Source organism: Aquila chrysaetos, chromosome 12 (genome assembly GCF_900496995.4).
Source record: "Aquila chrysaetos chrysaetos chromosome 12, bAquChr1.4, whole genome shotgun sequence".
In the NCBI taxonomy this organism is placed as follows: domain Eukaryota; kingdom Metazoa; phylum Chordata; class Aves; order Accipitriformes; family Accipitridae; genus Aquila; species Aquila chrysaetos.
In genome coordinates, this window is record NC_044015.1 from 40761780 (window position 1) to 40776807 (window position 15028).

The window sequence follows — 15028 nt, forward strand, 5'->3', positions numbered from 1 at the left end:
ACATATACCCAATGTAACTCAAAGTGTGTTTCCAATTTCCTTTTTAAGAAGACCACTGTTTTTCAGGTTTGGATTTTCTTTTGCCTGTTCTTTGTGGTCAGCCTCATAACTAAAAATGGATACAAATATTGAAATTATTCTTCATTCATTTATAGCAATGATGACAACGTTCAGAGCTAAATTTACTGCGTTGCAAATGACATTGCAAGTAACTATGCTAAGGAGAAATGAATTTTCCAAGAGAACAACCTATTTCGTTTTTTTTAAAGTAAGTGCTAACAAGAGTGAAACATTTTTATGGATGGAGGCTTCGTAGAAGGGAAAATTTCTTTTATAGTGACTCCCAGAAATACTTTCCTTCTATCGGGATGTTGTGTTCCTTTTCTTCGCATGGCAGTCGCGAGCCCTGTGCCTGCCCATCCACCATTACACGGTGCTTTGCCAGAAGAGGGTGACTTGCTGCAAGCGCAGCACCCAGGCGTTGGTTTACCCATTTGGGCGCTTTGTAATTTGTTTGGAATGTTTCTGATGAAGAATATAATTAGAACGAGATCATCTTGGGCCATCATGCCTGCTAACCTCCGACGGAGCGTTTGGGTTCACTGGAGATCGGCTTTATTTTGTTGTCGTTCTGCATCGCGGTCTCTCCGGGTGGACTTGTACCTAAGGAAGGTATCGGGAGCGGGGCTTTGGGGAAACGATACCTTCTGGGTGCGATGAGCCACGTCGTGCCTCAGTGAAAGAGAGGGCCGGCGTCCAGGCCTTGGCCTCCTTGAGGCGCTGCCCCCACAGCGGCTCTTGGGGTGACCGCCCTCCTAACGGAGCCCCAAACGACCTTCCCTAAAATCTGACTGGAGATACGTTACTGCGGGGATGAAACTCACCCTCTGATCCCCGTTTATCCCCACGCACCCCCAACAGGTTCGCAGCCTGAGGCCGTTATGGGCACGACCGAGCTCCGCTCGAGTTTTCCCTGCTTCCCCCCCTCTACCCCCCGTCGTCCTTCTCCCCTCGCGGGGGGATCTGTGCCCCCCCTTCACCCCCTTTGTGCGGCACCGGGCCGGGGTCGGAGCACCCCTCTGGGGCCGACGGGGAGGCTGAGCCCGCCTGCCCCTTCACGAAGCTCCGCGGGGCTCCGCAGCTTTTAGCCCCCCCCCCCCCCCCCGCCGTGAGGAGAGAGGGCGGCGGGCGAGGCCACTCAGCGGGGCGGGCCGGGGGCGGGGAGCGCGGCGGGGCCTGGCGCGGCTCGGCTCCCCGCGCCCCGCCGGCGGGCCGTGCCGTTCCGTTCCGTGCCGTGCCCCGCGGCTCCCCCGCTGCCCGCCCGCCCACCGCCGCGGCGGCTCCCCCCCCGCCGCCCCGTTCGCTCTGCAAGATGGCGGCAGCAGCCGAACGCGGCGCGGAGCTGCCCGCGGAACCGCCGCGGGGGGTTCGGCCGCTGCCGCTGGGCCCCGAGGAGGTGGCGAGGCGCCTGGCGAGCACCCGGCGGGAGCTGAGCAACAGGCGTAAGATCCTGCTGAGGAACCTGCCGGCCGAAAGCAGCAGCCAGGTACGGCCGCCGCCTCCCCTCAGGCGGCCGGCGGCGTGGCGGGCTCCCGCCGGCGCCTCAGGCGGGCCGTGCCCGGGGGCCCGTTCCCGGGAGAGCCGCTCCCCAGGGCCGGCTGTGAGGGAGGTTGCCGGGCTGCCCGGCGGCCCGCGTTTGCCGCCGTCTCCCGGGGGAGTTCGGGGGCGGCGGCTTGCCTTCCCTCCCCGCCGCCGGGGCTTCTCCTCCCGACGCCTTCTTTGGCAGCTGGCTTTGTTACCGCCGGTAGCCGCCGTGCCTGCGGAGAGCGGCTCCAGTTCGTCCTCCCCCCCCCCCCCAACCCCCGCGGCGGGAACTGCCGCCCTCCTCCGCGGGGGGCGACGCCGGGCTGGCAGGGCACGGCTCCGCGGCTGCTTCGGGCTGGCGCCCGCCCTTACCTGCCCGCCTGTGGGGAGCCGGCGTCGGGCGTGAGGGAGCAGCCCCCGGCCCGGGGCAAAGGCGGGCAGGGGGCTGGCTGGCTGTGAGGGGCAGCGCTTTTTTTTTTTTTTTTTTTTTTTTGGTACGCCGGCAGCGAGGTGCGCAAGTCGGCAAGGGTGATGAGTGGGGTCATGGCGGCACTCGTGTGACCGCTGCTGAAGGGAAGCGACGGCCGGCGTGTGGCCCGTTAGCCGTACCCGTGAGGTGGCACCTGCGTCGGACAGGTAGGGTGGCTTCACGGTCCCGCAACACGTCCAGTTTCTGTGTAAAAGTAAAGCTGAGAAGCTTCGAGCCTGGGCTTGGGGTTCGTTTTCTTTTTTTCCTCCTGAGGTGAGCTGCGCGTAGTCAGTGAAAGTGGTTTTCCGCAATCTGTTGGTGGTTTAGGAAAATTCCGCTCAAACTACTGCGCTTCGGAGGAGAAAATGGGTGAACTCTTAAACCTGATGCATGTGAGTCAGATTTTGAGGTGATTTAATTGCACAGTCACTTACCAGATCTTTACCGGCTCCAAATATTCAACTTGATGCACAAGTATAAAAGAATGTAATTACAACTTTTGTTCTAAACCACTCATTGTGTCTCTTCCCCTCTTTTTCTAAAGGACAGGCAATTTTGCTACCTGCGGGTGAGTGCAGCATGTGTAGACTATCATTTTCTCCGTAACTCCGGTAGAAAGGGACCATTCATCTTAGAATCTTTTCAGCGATCAGTGTAATTTGATCCAGAGTACAGAGCTTGCTTGCCACTGCACTTCATGTTTTGTTCTCACGTGGTGCCTTTCGGTCTGTTTGGCCGTGCTGTACTGTGATTGTAGGTAGTTAGAATTTTAGATATGACAGTTTTGCTATGGTCCTGCATGATGTTTTACACACACAGCCTCACCTCTATTTATAGCAACCTAATGACCTAATCAATAGCAAACTCACAACTTGGAAAACCCTGCTAATCTTCATCGTCTCTTCAAGAAGCCATCTCGCGTGACTGTGTTGACAGAGAGGGCTTACTGGCATATCGCAAGATGCTTGCTGTGGATAGCCAGAGCGGGATCACTTTGTCTGACACTTGGAACAGTTGTGTTACTTGCTCCTGTTGCACACAGCAGGTACTTCGTGAATTCACATGTGGACTGGTTAGAAGCCCATCTCGCCTATATGGAAGCCATCAAGTTTGGTGTTTCTTGGTCAGACAAGGAATGCTAGCGTTAAGGTCCAATTTGGCAGCCACGCAGTATCTTGGAAGTTCGCCATTTGGTTTTGATGATGTAAAAGTAGCACTTGGGTGCCTTTTTCTCCATATGCAAGGTTCTAATGTTCTCCCGTTACTAGGCTAGAACAGTACCACCATGTACAGGTCCTGAAATACAGTTTCAAAAGATGTAATTTTGATTTTTAACATTGTTGAGCTATTGGTGTTGGCATGTAAAGGCGAATAGTCGTGCTGTAGAGAGGAAGTTTCTGGCCTGGAGCAGTTTTGGAAAGGAGAAGTATGTTTGTGGTCAGGCATGTTCAGTACACCTGTGCATTTGGCTGTCATGCATTTCCAAAAACTACCATGAAACTTCACATTTCTTATTTCAAATTAACACCCTTGGTAAACGCTGTGCAGAGGTGTTTTGTCCGCTGTTTTCTTCTTGAAATGATTGGTTAGCCAAGTAAAATCAGATAAACTATAGCTAACCTGGCTAATTTATTGACCATCAAGAAAGAGATGAACATCATTAAAATGCAGCAAAGTCTTCTCAAATAGGTTTTCATAAATGTCATTATTCATCTCCAATCATTGGGGTGTTGGGTTTGCTATCATTCATTGTTATCATGCGAAGAGTGAGGCCAAGATTTACCAAAACAGTTTTCAAGTGAGAAATGGCTCTTCTGCTGATATAGATTGATGGAGATGTTCAGTTTTGTCAGAAGGTTCATCATCTTCAAAACGAGAACAAAACTCCCAACTTTTTCAGGTGAAATTAGGTAACAAGTATTTTCCTCTGCCAGTTGTAGCTACATATTAACTTTATTTATTTATTATTGTACTTGTAATCTTCTATTACCTTTGGAGTTCCACCTGTGTTAAACTGAATTAAAAAAAAAAAAAATACTCATGAGGCCACAGAAGAAACGTACCTAGCTATGAAGTTTCTGAACCAAAAACATTGTACCACGGGTTGGTAGTCTTAGCAACCAAACAAACAGGGATCTTTATGTGTCAGAAGCATTCAGCACTTTAGGTGCTTGGTGGCTATTGTTAAGGGGCAAACGTTGCCCACGTTTGAATCTTGGCAAGTGGGATTTCTCTCTAAATGCATTTGGCAACATCTGTGTTCTTAAGGAAATCCAGAGCCTGCTTTCAGAAGGAAGGACGGCCTGAAGAAAGCACTTTGCAGTCTGTCACACCAAGTAAGTCAGCATTCCCTTACGAGCTTTCTTCATTGAGTGTCAGTATGAAACAAATCCAAAGGGGGAGGAAATTAAGACAAAATTATGTCAAGAAGATTCTTTCTGCATTGGGCTTTATAGCTCAACCTGCAAATATGTACTTGCAGGATTAGTATTTCTTCAAGCAATTCTATCACTACAGCCATGGAGAAAGGTGTTTTTGTGACAGATAGGCGGTAAACATTTTTATTAGCACTTCCACTGTTCTTGAAGGCAAAGTCTCCATTTACTGTTTAGTTGGCAAGTCAGTCAATTTTGTACTGACCTGTTGCGGTGAAGTCTTCTAGAGTTGCCAGTTCGTTCCCCATATTTATCCTCTTCTGATTCCTCCAGCACAGTACCTGAACTGTGGACGTTATCAAACGTGTAGTGCGACATACACCGTTGCTGTGACTTCCCTAAATCTTGAGATGAAGCACCGTTGATATCTGTACAGCTATATTCTTGTTACTTTTTAGATTGCTGAACCTATAAAATTAGATAGAAATGCACTTGTTCCTGACCAATTCCTGTTAGTTGGGTCAGTGTTGTGAGTAAAACAGCTTACCAGATCAACTCCTGTCTTAACTAATGTTGTGTTTTCCCTCCCTCCCTCCCTCAATCTGATGTTTTTCTATCACTGTGGCTATATGGAAACTGTATTAAAAATCTGCTTGGTATTTTGTTCTACTTGGGGGGCATTCCTTCTCCTCTGAATCTGATCTTCTTGCTCTGAAGCTTTTGGAGAGGTGTGATCTGGTAACACACCATGCACTGAGAATATGGGACCCCTAGGTGTTATTCTGAATGTACTTCAGATTTTGAGGTAATACTGTAGCAGTGACTACTGGCTTAAAAAGAGAATTCAGTACCGACTGTGGACCAGGCTGCACGGAGGGTCACAACAGGCTTTCCTGTTTCTCTGTGGAGCTTTGCTGCTTGCATCGAGAACGTTGCACTGCATAGCAGCCTTCACGTACAGGACGCGCTCTCCAGAGCAGCGATCCTCTCTCCTCCTGCAGCCTTTGCAGAACATACTCCTCTAACTTGCAATTCTTCTTGTAAGAGTAATCATTTTATGGCTTCGTTAGGGTGAAGGGCCATAAGCAGGATTCAAGAAATCCTAGCAGGGCAGTCATGTGTGATGTTTTACAGTAAGACAGGCAAGATTGTCCCATTGGTGTCGGTCTTTTTGAAAAATGTCAGATAGTGGGTCTGTTCTTGTTAGCATTAATATCCTCTGATGCAGTGTTGTGGTAAGACTGATGTTTGTATCAAGAAACTTTGCAAAGAGACTTAAAGGCAAGCTTGGTTGTAGTTGTTCATTTTATTCTGGTCAGCGCTTGGCAATGAATTAGCAATCTCTTCGTTGGATGTCTCTTGTGATTGCCTTGTTGTGTGTGCATCTCCCCGAACCATCAGAGATGAATCAACTAATCCATTTCAACAGCAAGGAAGACAATTGTAGACAATGTTGAAAGTGCAGTGTTCAAAGGCATGCATTGCAAATTGAAGGTCCTTGGAACTATCGTAAAACTGCTCTGGGTGCTCTGGGAGGCAGGACGACTGCTCTGGGCAGAGGGAGGGAAGGAAACAACAACAAATTCTCTCCTTTACTGGTAAAGAGATGCCAAGAATTTCAGGATGACCAGAGTGTAAGTGAAGTTGTACCTTACTGAATGGGAAGTTTTATTTTGCTAGAGTGTTATATGGCAAGTCAGCTTCTGTTTGTTTTGGTTTTTGTAATTACACCAATGGATTAGAAGAATTGTTTCTGATTTCCCCCAAGTCATTGTTTTTTCACTGTTAGTGGTTCCTTATTTATGTCTGATTAACTTCCATAGGAGCAGCGGCTCATAACTGTGACATAATCAGCGGTCTGGTACCCTGGCATACTGGTTTGTATCCCGTGGAGTTGCTGTTAGGAAGAATAGACCTTGGGTATCTTTCTTGCTAATCATTCCCGAGATTTGTGGCAAAATCTCCAGTCTTCACTGCTAAGATTAGCTGACCAACCAGGGCTGTTCACTTTTTGATTCCCCTCCTTGTAGCTAAGAAGCCAGTGCTGTGGAAGATGCACTTGCTTTCAACCGTTTTTTGATCTGTGCTTGATTATCTTTAAATGCCGCCATATTACAATCACATTTCTGCTGTTCTTTAACATCTGAGGCTAGAAAATAAATCTTGCAGAGGGTTTGTTCTACTTTAATGTAGGACATGAAGTAAAGTAGGGCTGATTAATTATTTTAATACCCTGTAGTAGTTCTTTGTGCACGACAGAATCTAAAGAAAGACGAAACGTTTAGGTGTTGATGAGAAACTGGTGCAGTCCACCTGGGATAGGGATTGATTTTGTGTTTTGGGACCTGATGTACCCATCCAGTTTTTTTCACTGGTGTCTGTTGCTGATCAAAAGACAAATCGCTACTTACCACGATGCTATTTCTGGTGGGGTTGGTTGGGTTTTTTCCTTCTTTCTCCCTGGATTAGCCGCAATTTTTCCTTGTTCCTTTTTGATCGAAAGCCTTTAATGAACTGTGACGATTTCAGGAAGTACTCTCTCCCCATCTGTTGTATGCAAGACCTTTAAGTAGAAGGGGCCTTTGTGTTTTAGTCAGTCCTCCGTCACACTGACTGAACGTGAAAGGCATACTTGCTGGATAGTGAGTAGCTCTCATGCCTTAGGATGTACGTGCTTTTTGATTTTCTTTATTGCTTTTCTTTTGCTTTGTGCTCTTGCTCTCTCATGGTACCTCTTCCATGTCTTTTTCATCTTTCATTTAGCTTGCATACCACCCAGTATACCCAGGATGATGAAATTCGTTTCCGGTCCCACAGTGTTCCTCTTACCAACACACTAACATGTCTCTGGAAGATCAGAGAAATATGTTTTTCATTCCATGTCCATCATAAGTTTATTGAGAAACTGTTGTTCTTCTGTCTTAATGTTTTTTTTATATTACTTTACTAAAGATCTTTGGAGGGTGTGACCTTATAAAAGTGAGAGTCAGTTCTCAAACAAAAAGGTTTGCCCCAAAGGCAATTTATGGCTTAAAGTTACAGGCTTGATTTTATTTCAGGTTTCATAGTTTGTGACTGTTGATGGAAGTGAAGAGGGACTGTGCTGGGCAAAAGCTTTAGGGCACACCTCTGTGTTCACTGTTGCTGGATGCCTGGGCAGGTAGACATCTGCTACACGTCTTAGACTTGATCCTACAGCCATTGCTCATCTAAGAACTTTCTTTAATGCAACATTGAAAAAAATTTGAAAATTTGTCAAAGAGAACATACTATACGGTATGGTGAGCCCAATCTTTGTCTGAAATTTTGCTTGTTAGGAGCAAGGCAGTCAATTTCACCATTTCAACCTCTGTAGTCATTAGTAGACAGGAGATGTTTGAAATTGCACTTTGCATCAGTCCTTGTGCTTTGTTATCTAACCCTCGTGTTGGTGCTATATACTCCACTTCTTACTCTCCAACAGAGTCTCTGGGATTTTCCCTCAGTAACAGATTATTATTTTAAACTGTGTTGATCTTCTCTTGCTTACTACCTTTTTTTTTTTTCCACAGCAGACTTTTTTTTTTTTAACATCTGCAGTGAAATCCATGTATCGTGTCATGAACTCAAAGATTCAGTGGTCTGAAATTTGAATTAAATGAACATCCCATTATATCATTTGTAAATGTAAAGCTTTTTCCTGAGAAGTCCTCCTCTTTCCTGCTCCACCTGCACAAATGAAAACAAAGTCTTTTTTAGTTATGAGATGATTTAAAACTTCTTGGTTAGCCAAACATGTTATTTAGTTCAACTACTTAAAACATAATTGAGTCCGTTTCAAGAATATGCGTGTGAAGTTTAGGCCTTCAGCTACTTACTGAGAGTGAAGTTATAGACCAGGCTTGTACAGTGTTTATATTGGAAACTCCACTAAAGCTTACTGTAGAAATCTGGCCAGGCACCATTATAATTGTTAAATATTTTTGTTGCCAGAATAACACATTTCAGTATTACATCTAGAGAGAGAAAAATACTTGGGTTTAGAGTGCTGTAGGCTTTATATACATGGTATATTGTTCCAGGTGACGACTGAGTATTTCTTGCATATTTCTTTTCTTGCGCTATGAGATCCTGGGTATGAAAAGCTGACTTTATTAGAAATAATACATTGAACTTTACTAATTTGATAAATAAGACAAATGTGCCCCCTAATGACTCCCTTTCTTGTTTGTGTTTAAAACAATGCAGGTAATAAAGCATAAAGACAGATCCTCTCTAGGGAAGGCATTCTTTCCATTTGAGAGATGCAAATTTCAAATTGATAGTATGTGGTAAAAACTCATGTTGCCAGTTTTTCTACCCAAGGCAAGACAGGACAGGCCAAGAACTGAAGTATTTCAAGACCACATTTCTTATAGTAGTAAATAATACATTTTAAAAGTATATTCAGCCTGTATTTACTAGTGGTTTCTCTTCAACTCCCTTTAATATATTTGGGTTTGCTTTTTTCTGCTAATTTTAAATGATGAACTGATTATTTTCTAGTTAGGATTTTAATTTTTACTGCTGATAAGATGAAATAGCTTTCAAGGTCTGCTTTTAAGAACTTTGAAAGTTTAAGGGTCTGTATAGTAGCTAAGCATTATTGGTTACATTTCTGTTCCAAGATGTTCAGTTAGGAGCTGCTGGCATGGCCCATGCGTTTATGCAACTGCTGTTACTCTGAGCAAGGTCTGTCCTCTGTTTTCTCTCCTCTCCGTTTCTGCGGTACGTGTCATCCTTGCTTTGACCAGGGACACATCCCCCAGGAGCTGCCTGGCATGGACTTTGCTCACGTACAAACACACCTCGGTGCCCAAGAGTTGGTGCCGAGTTTTACATCTGGTTCAGGAGCCAGCTACGAGTTGATCCTAGGAGTGCAATAATTAAGGACCAAGATAGGCACCACTATAAACAGCGTTTGTGTTGGAAACTTCTCAGGATCCATGACTGCTGTATGACTGCCAGATAGCTTTATAACTGCTTACAGTTTTTGTTGTCAAAATACCATAATCTAGCCTGATGTTCAGCGTGTTGACACTCCTGGCAGCTAGACCTTCAGCATGTTAGTGGATGTTGCCATTTTGTTTAGACTTAATATGACGCAGTTAAATCATGATTATTATGGTAATTGTCAGTCACTTTTTTTTAGGCTAGTAGATTCATTCATTTATAAAAGAGGAAAAAATCCTTTGGGAGAGGCAGTTTTGTAAAAGTTATGTGGAAAAAATACTAACAGTGGCCTGGCTTGCCCAACAGGTGGTTTGGATGTGGATATTGTAAGCATGGGCCAAGTGGTGGCGCTGGGGATGGCAGCCAGTGCTCGCGTGTGGTACCACCACAGGGTTTATTACTATTGCTTTGCTAAACCTTATGTGATGATAAATGGTGAGTGCTTGCGTTGCCTTTCTCGCGTGGCTGCCCAGCACAAGGCAGTACCGTGGTGAGGCTAACCCGGGGAGGGCAAAATTCGGTTTTCCTCCTGCAGAGTGTGGGTAGGGGCTTGACGACTTCTCTGTGGGTGTGTGCGGTGGTGGCAGTAGGCCCTGACCTGGGGAGAGGTCTGGCGTAGCTGGGCTGGGGGGTGCAGAGGCTGGGCTCCCCGGGTGCATGAGCCGGCGGGCTGCTGGGAGGTTGGGAACGGGAAACGAACTGCGGCTGTTTGTTTCTGCTGTGCTCAGGGAAACAGCCCTCTGCTTACATTCCTTGCAAGTTTAATAGGCTCGGGCCAGAGAATACACCTGACTTGGATGACCCGTTTCTCCTCCCGGAGTAAACACTCCTTCCTGGCCCAAATACTGGGTAACTGCTTGCACCAAAGGGACCAACTATGTTCAGTGCTTGGTGCACAGCTGAACCTGGTTAGGAACAGCAAGTAAAGGATTCTTGTTGCTTTCCCTGACAGTTCTGTTCTGAGCTGTTGTTAACAGTTTCTACTCCCAACATTTAAATGGTAGCGTTCGTTCTTTTCTAACGGAGCTAAGTGTTCAAAGATGTTGAAGGTAAAGTTTAGAGAAGTGCCTGAGTTCAAAAGCCGGCTTTGTAATTCTGAAAATATTATGAAGAATCTTAGTCTAATGTACACAGATACCTAGGTATCTGTTTAATTTAAAGGAGTATACATTTGCTTAAGAGCTGGCGTGGTGTGTTTTGTTTTTGTAAATTGTCACAAATGGTCTTTATGTGAAAAATGCTTTCAGTGAAATACTACACAAACCCAATTCCATAGGTAGAGGTCTCAGACCTGCTATTGGGGGCCATGAAAGCACAAGAACAAGCACCTTCCTGGAAGAGCCCATTGCACAAACCTGGCAGTGTTTGCAACAACCTGTGGAAATCGGTGTTAAAATCTTTACTAAAACTACTTTGCTTAAATTAGGTTTTCATTTTAAATCTTCCTTCTGCTCTCATCATTTTTTACATGAGACCTCATAATTATCCCACAAAGATACGTTCAATACAGGCTGTTTTCCCTCTCAATTAAAGTTTCAAGCAGTTAACTGGGAAATCATGTGGAATCATCTGATTCACAGACAGCTTTCAAAAGAGTGTTCAGAGCTGTTTGAAATAGTATTTCCTGCTACTTAATCATCATATAAAGCTTTCAGTGTTACTCTTGTAAAATAATATAGGAAATAAAAAAGGTAAATATGTCCCGCTTTTTCTAAGTGGGACAGAAATAACTTCTTTAGAGTCTTCAGTGCCACAATACAGCTGAGCTGTACAAAACTGTGCGGAGAGTGTCTTCTCAGTCTCCCGTGACTGAGAATGAACCACCGTCTAATTCTCGTTAGAGAGATGTTCACAGTCAAATTGCCTACCTGACCTGAATCTTTGAATTATGCCTGGTGTATTTTGCTTTTCTGAAACCACATCCTTATGGCATCTGATTAGAGGATGGCTGGTAGCTTGTGAAATGCTGCCATATTTTATTAATGTAGTAATTGACAGCTGTTAACTAGTGAAACTAGAGATTGGTGCTCGCTTGACTAAAAGGTATGCACCTGACACCAGTCACAGAGAACCCAATTAACCTCTAGGCTATATAGATTGAATTAGCAAACTGGCAAGTAGACTGGGCTACTGGAAATTGTTTGCAATTAAACTTTTAGACAAAGCTGGTTGATTATTTTGCTTGCTGAGATGGTCTTTCGCTATTGTTTATGGGACTTATCCACGTAAAAGAATACTTATATCCATGTTACTACTCCTGGTTTCTTCTTGGGGATGGTTAATGTTCATGTCTGCATTCTCACCACTGAACTGGTAATAGTTTGTGGGTTTTGTGGGGCATGTGCATACACCTTGCTCTTGTTGGGGAATAGCCACAGCAAACACTGGTACACACCTCTTACACTTGCTCCTATCCCACCCCTCCCACAGCCCTGTTCTCTCTCTATTAATTAGTGGGAGCAAATAATGCTCTTGGGATTGATTCTTCATTGAGCATCTGTGCAGTAATTGATAGAAGATACTTTCCAGGGGGTATTCTGGGCACAATTGTCTGCTGGTTGAAAGAATATTCATTATTAAAAGAATGAAAATCTGTTAAAGTGAACTTGAGCAGTTATAGGAAACTAAACCAACTGTTGTATTTTATGACAGCGTTGCCTGCCCTCAGTAAACTGCATGATGTGATGTTGCTGGTATTTCTTGTCTGTGTGGTATTCTAACTATGCTAGCTGTACTTTGGAGAAATTGTGGGGGTTTTGCTATTTAATGAACTGTGATGTTATTCATCTTTATCAAAAGACAGTCAACAGGACATGCTGTTGTGCTTATGTGACTTTATGTAATGAAAAGTAAGTTAATCAAATGCAGTAAGCCAATTTTGTATATGAGATAAAAACATTGATGCAGTAGTATAATGAGCTCTTTTAAAAACAAATATTTGATAGTGTTTCTATGGTGAGATTTTTCTGTTTATTGGGAAAGTTTTTTGGTTGGGTGGGTTTTTTGGCTTTTTTTGGTTGTTTTTTTTTTTTTCTCCCCTAAATGAAGATGAATTATGCACTTATTTGGCCTGGTGAATTATTTATCTGATGTTACTTGTACTTTTCTCTTTCAGGAAATCCATGACTTATTTAAAGATTATGAAATCAAGTATTGTTATGTGGACAGAAATAAAAGAACAGGTAAGAACTTAAAACCTTCCAGTGTCATACATTTCAATTCTGTAATTAAACTAGTGAGGAACATCATCTGCCACGTATGATGTCATCAAGTTCTCTGCTGTCACATAGCTTGATTGTCCCTCAGTGCCTTTTTTGGCTGCATAGTTTGTCACCTTCTACTGAAGCCTGTGGAGAGTTGGAAACTTTACTGATGTCAGCCAGAAGTAGATTGGTCCACTATGGTATCTCTCAGGTGTATTCCCTTAGCAAGTGTCTCTTTGGGATAAAGCTAACCTTGACTTTCTGATTTCCTTTGAAAAACTAGGCTGAGGCCTCTCTTAGGACAAACCACATGTGCCTATGACATGATCAGAGGAAAATGTACCTAGCTCCAGATGCATTTGTGTCAGGTAATATAAGCCAGAAGCAATTTATTAAAGGAATACTTAAGTCTTTGAAGGAAACGTTGTCCTGAATTAAATCCTGAATTATTTAAGTGTGATCTCCCATTTACAAATTAATTCTCTAAATAGGGGGTTCATGGATTTTTAGTGCTTGTGAGGTACAGAAATGGACAAATATTTCTCTGCATGTTCCTCTCCTTCCAAATCAGCATAGGTCCCACAGCCTGGGCTATCTCCTGAGGCAACCTTGGTTTCCAGGACAAAATCTTAATGTGGTAGCTGTGGTAGATTTCTGTCAGGATTTTGTGAAGATAATGGTGTTTTCTTGACACCTGCCTCTAAGGAGCAAAAATTTGTGCTTTACTGTCCCATTATCTTGCAAATTCGATTTCTGAATATGGAATAAGGCCAGCTTGTGTGTGAGGTGCTATAGTCTGCTATCTAACAATAGCCTGAATGTCTGTTTTCAGTGTGAAGGGAAATGGTTGAAAATACTTGGATAGAGTAAGAGGATGAATTTTTTCATTTAATCTAGATCTTCTCGTATATAACTAGTTTTTTACTGTGTATGTATTTGTGTTGGTTTTAGAGCGTATACATATGTGTGTCTTTGTGTGTATGTATATATATATATATAAAAACTTTGCCTATTCACGTGAATTTTTGTATGGTTTACTGCATACCTCTGCAATTTTTCATGACTGGAATACACTGTAGGTGGTTTATTTTTTCTTGGCTTCTCATTTGGATAGATTAAATAACTTTATCTCCAGATTCATGAAGGCTTTAAAACTGTGTTTGGAGGCCCTAAAGTCACAGAATCTTAACACATTGCTATACAGTCAACAGAGTTCTTGAGCATCTAAGCTCTTCCTACTCGTGTTCGTTATATTGCAGATAATTTTGGTGTTACTAGTTTTGCTGTGCAAAAAGCAAACATTCTGCTAGTGGTTTTGACTGTGTCTCTGGGTGTTTATGTGTATTTATTCTGTCTTGTCCAATAAGTACTGACAGAACAGAACAGTCATCCAGCCAAAAGATGGACATACGTATTGTAGTGCGAACTGTTTGTGTAAGGAACTCCATTTATATTGAGGGGTTTTTTGTGTGTTTTTTTGTTGGATTGTTTTTATTTTTTTTGTTAGATAGATTTAATGACTTTTTAGTTTAATGGACATAATTGGAACTTTGTAGAGCTCTGTAGATGTTTCCACTCAGATTTTCAAAAATTCTCCTGAGTTTTCACTTGATTACAAAAACTAATTTCAGATTAATGATAAACTCAGGGAAGTAGCCCTAAACAACTTCAAAACATGGGGAAAAAACATTTTTCTCTTAAAAAAGCTAACAGTATTTTTAAACTTAAATGTCTTCTATCCATATCTTCTATTTAACTATTCTTAGAATACCAAATAGTATCCTGTTAGAGAAATATGCTGTGTCAGCATACTGGGGAGCAAAAAAATGTAGATTACCCAGGCACATTTTAATCTCTTTGAGAACCAGGTTGCTGATTTCCACGCCATCTTATTTTCATCTGATCACTGATATATCTCTTTGGTTATGACGGATTGTAAAACCCGCTGCAAAGGCATTGTTTGTACGTTAGTACAAACTAATTGCTTGCAGGATGCATAACATTGAATTTGACTAGAACAGCAAAACAGAGATCTCAAATATTATGTGTATGTCACCAAGATTATACTTGCTTCTTTTTCTTGGCATAATAAACTGCTACAAGATAGTCACAAACCAGAACTTGCTTTAAAACACCCTGTGGATGTTTATGTTTTAATTAGAAATCCTTGTTTAGACTGTTGTAACTGATGATTATTAACGCATGAAAGAAAATGTTGGCAGTTTCTAGCTGGCTCTAGGACCGTGAGGTGGTAAAGATATGGTGGGTGCTATGGTGCTCCCTTTGTTGACAGCTGTATGAACCTTCAGATACGTGTGGTATGATAACGGGGTGCAGATACAATGGGCGTTGAAACGCTCTCATTGTCCATGGCTGCATATTGCTTCCAGCTGCTTTAGGAGCCATGACATGTTACAGAGGTGGTG

General features: G+C 43.4%; 1 protein-coding gene across 7 annotated transcripts in view; it reads left to right on the plus strand.

The window, feature by feature from the left end:
- The first annotated feature begins 1296 nt into the window (after positions 1–1296).
- The window catches only part of RAVER2 (ribonucleoprotein, PTB binding 2), a 55023-nt gene continuing 41291 nt past the window's right edge, over positions 1297–15028 (plus strand). For 2 of the 7 annotated variants that reach the window (XM_030033507.2, XM_030033505.2), the window contains exons 1-2: positions 1299–1546; positions 12515–12581. In XM_030033507.2, coding sequence (XP_029889367.1) covers positions 1373–1546; positions 12515–12581 — 241 coding nt within the window. In that variant the 5' untranslated portion in view covers positions 1299–1372. Of the gene's footprint in view, positions 1547–2386; positions 2446–12514; positions 12582–15028 lie in introns of those variants that run through there. The other 5 variants (XM_030033504.2, XM_030033506.2, XM_041128081.1 and 2 more) reach the window with 5 other exon arrangements.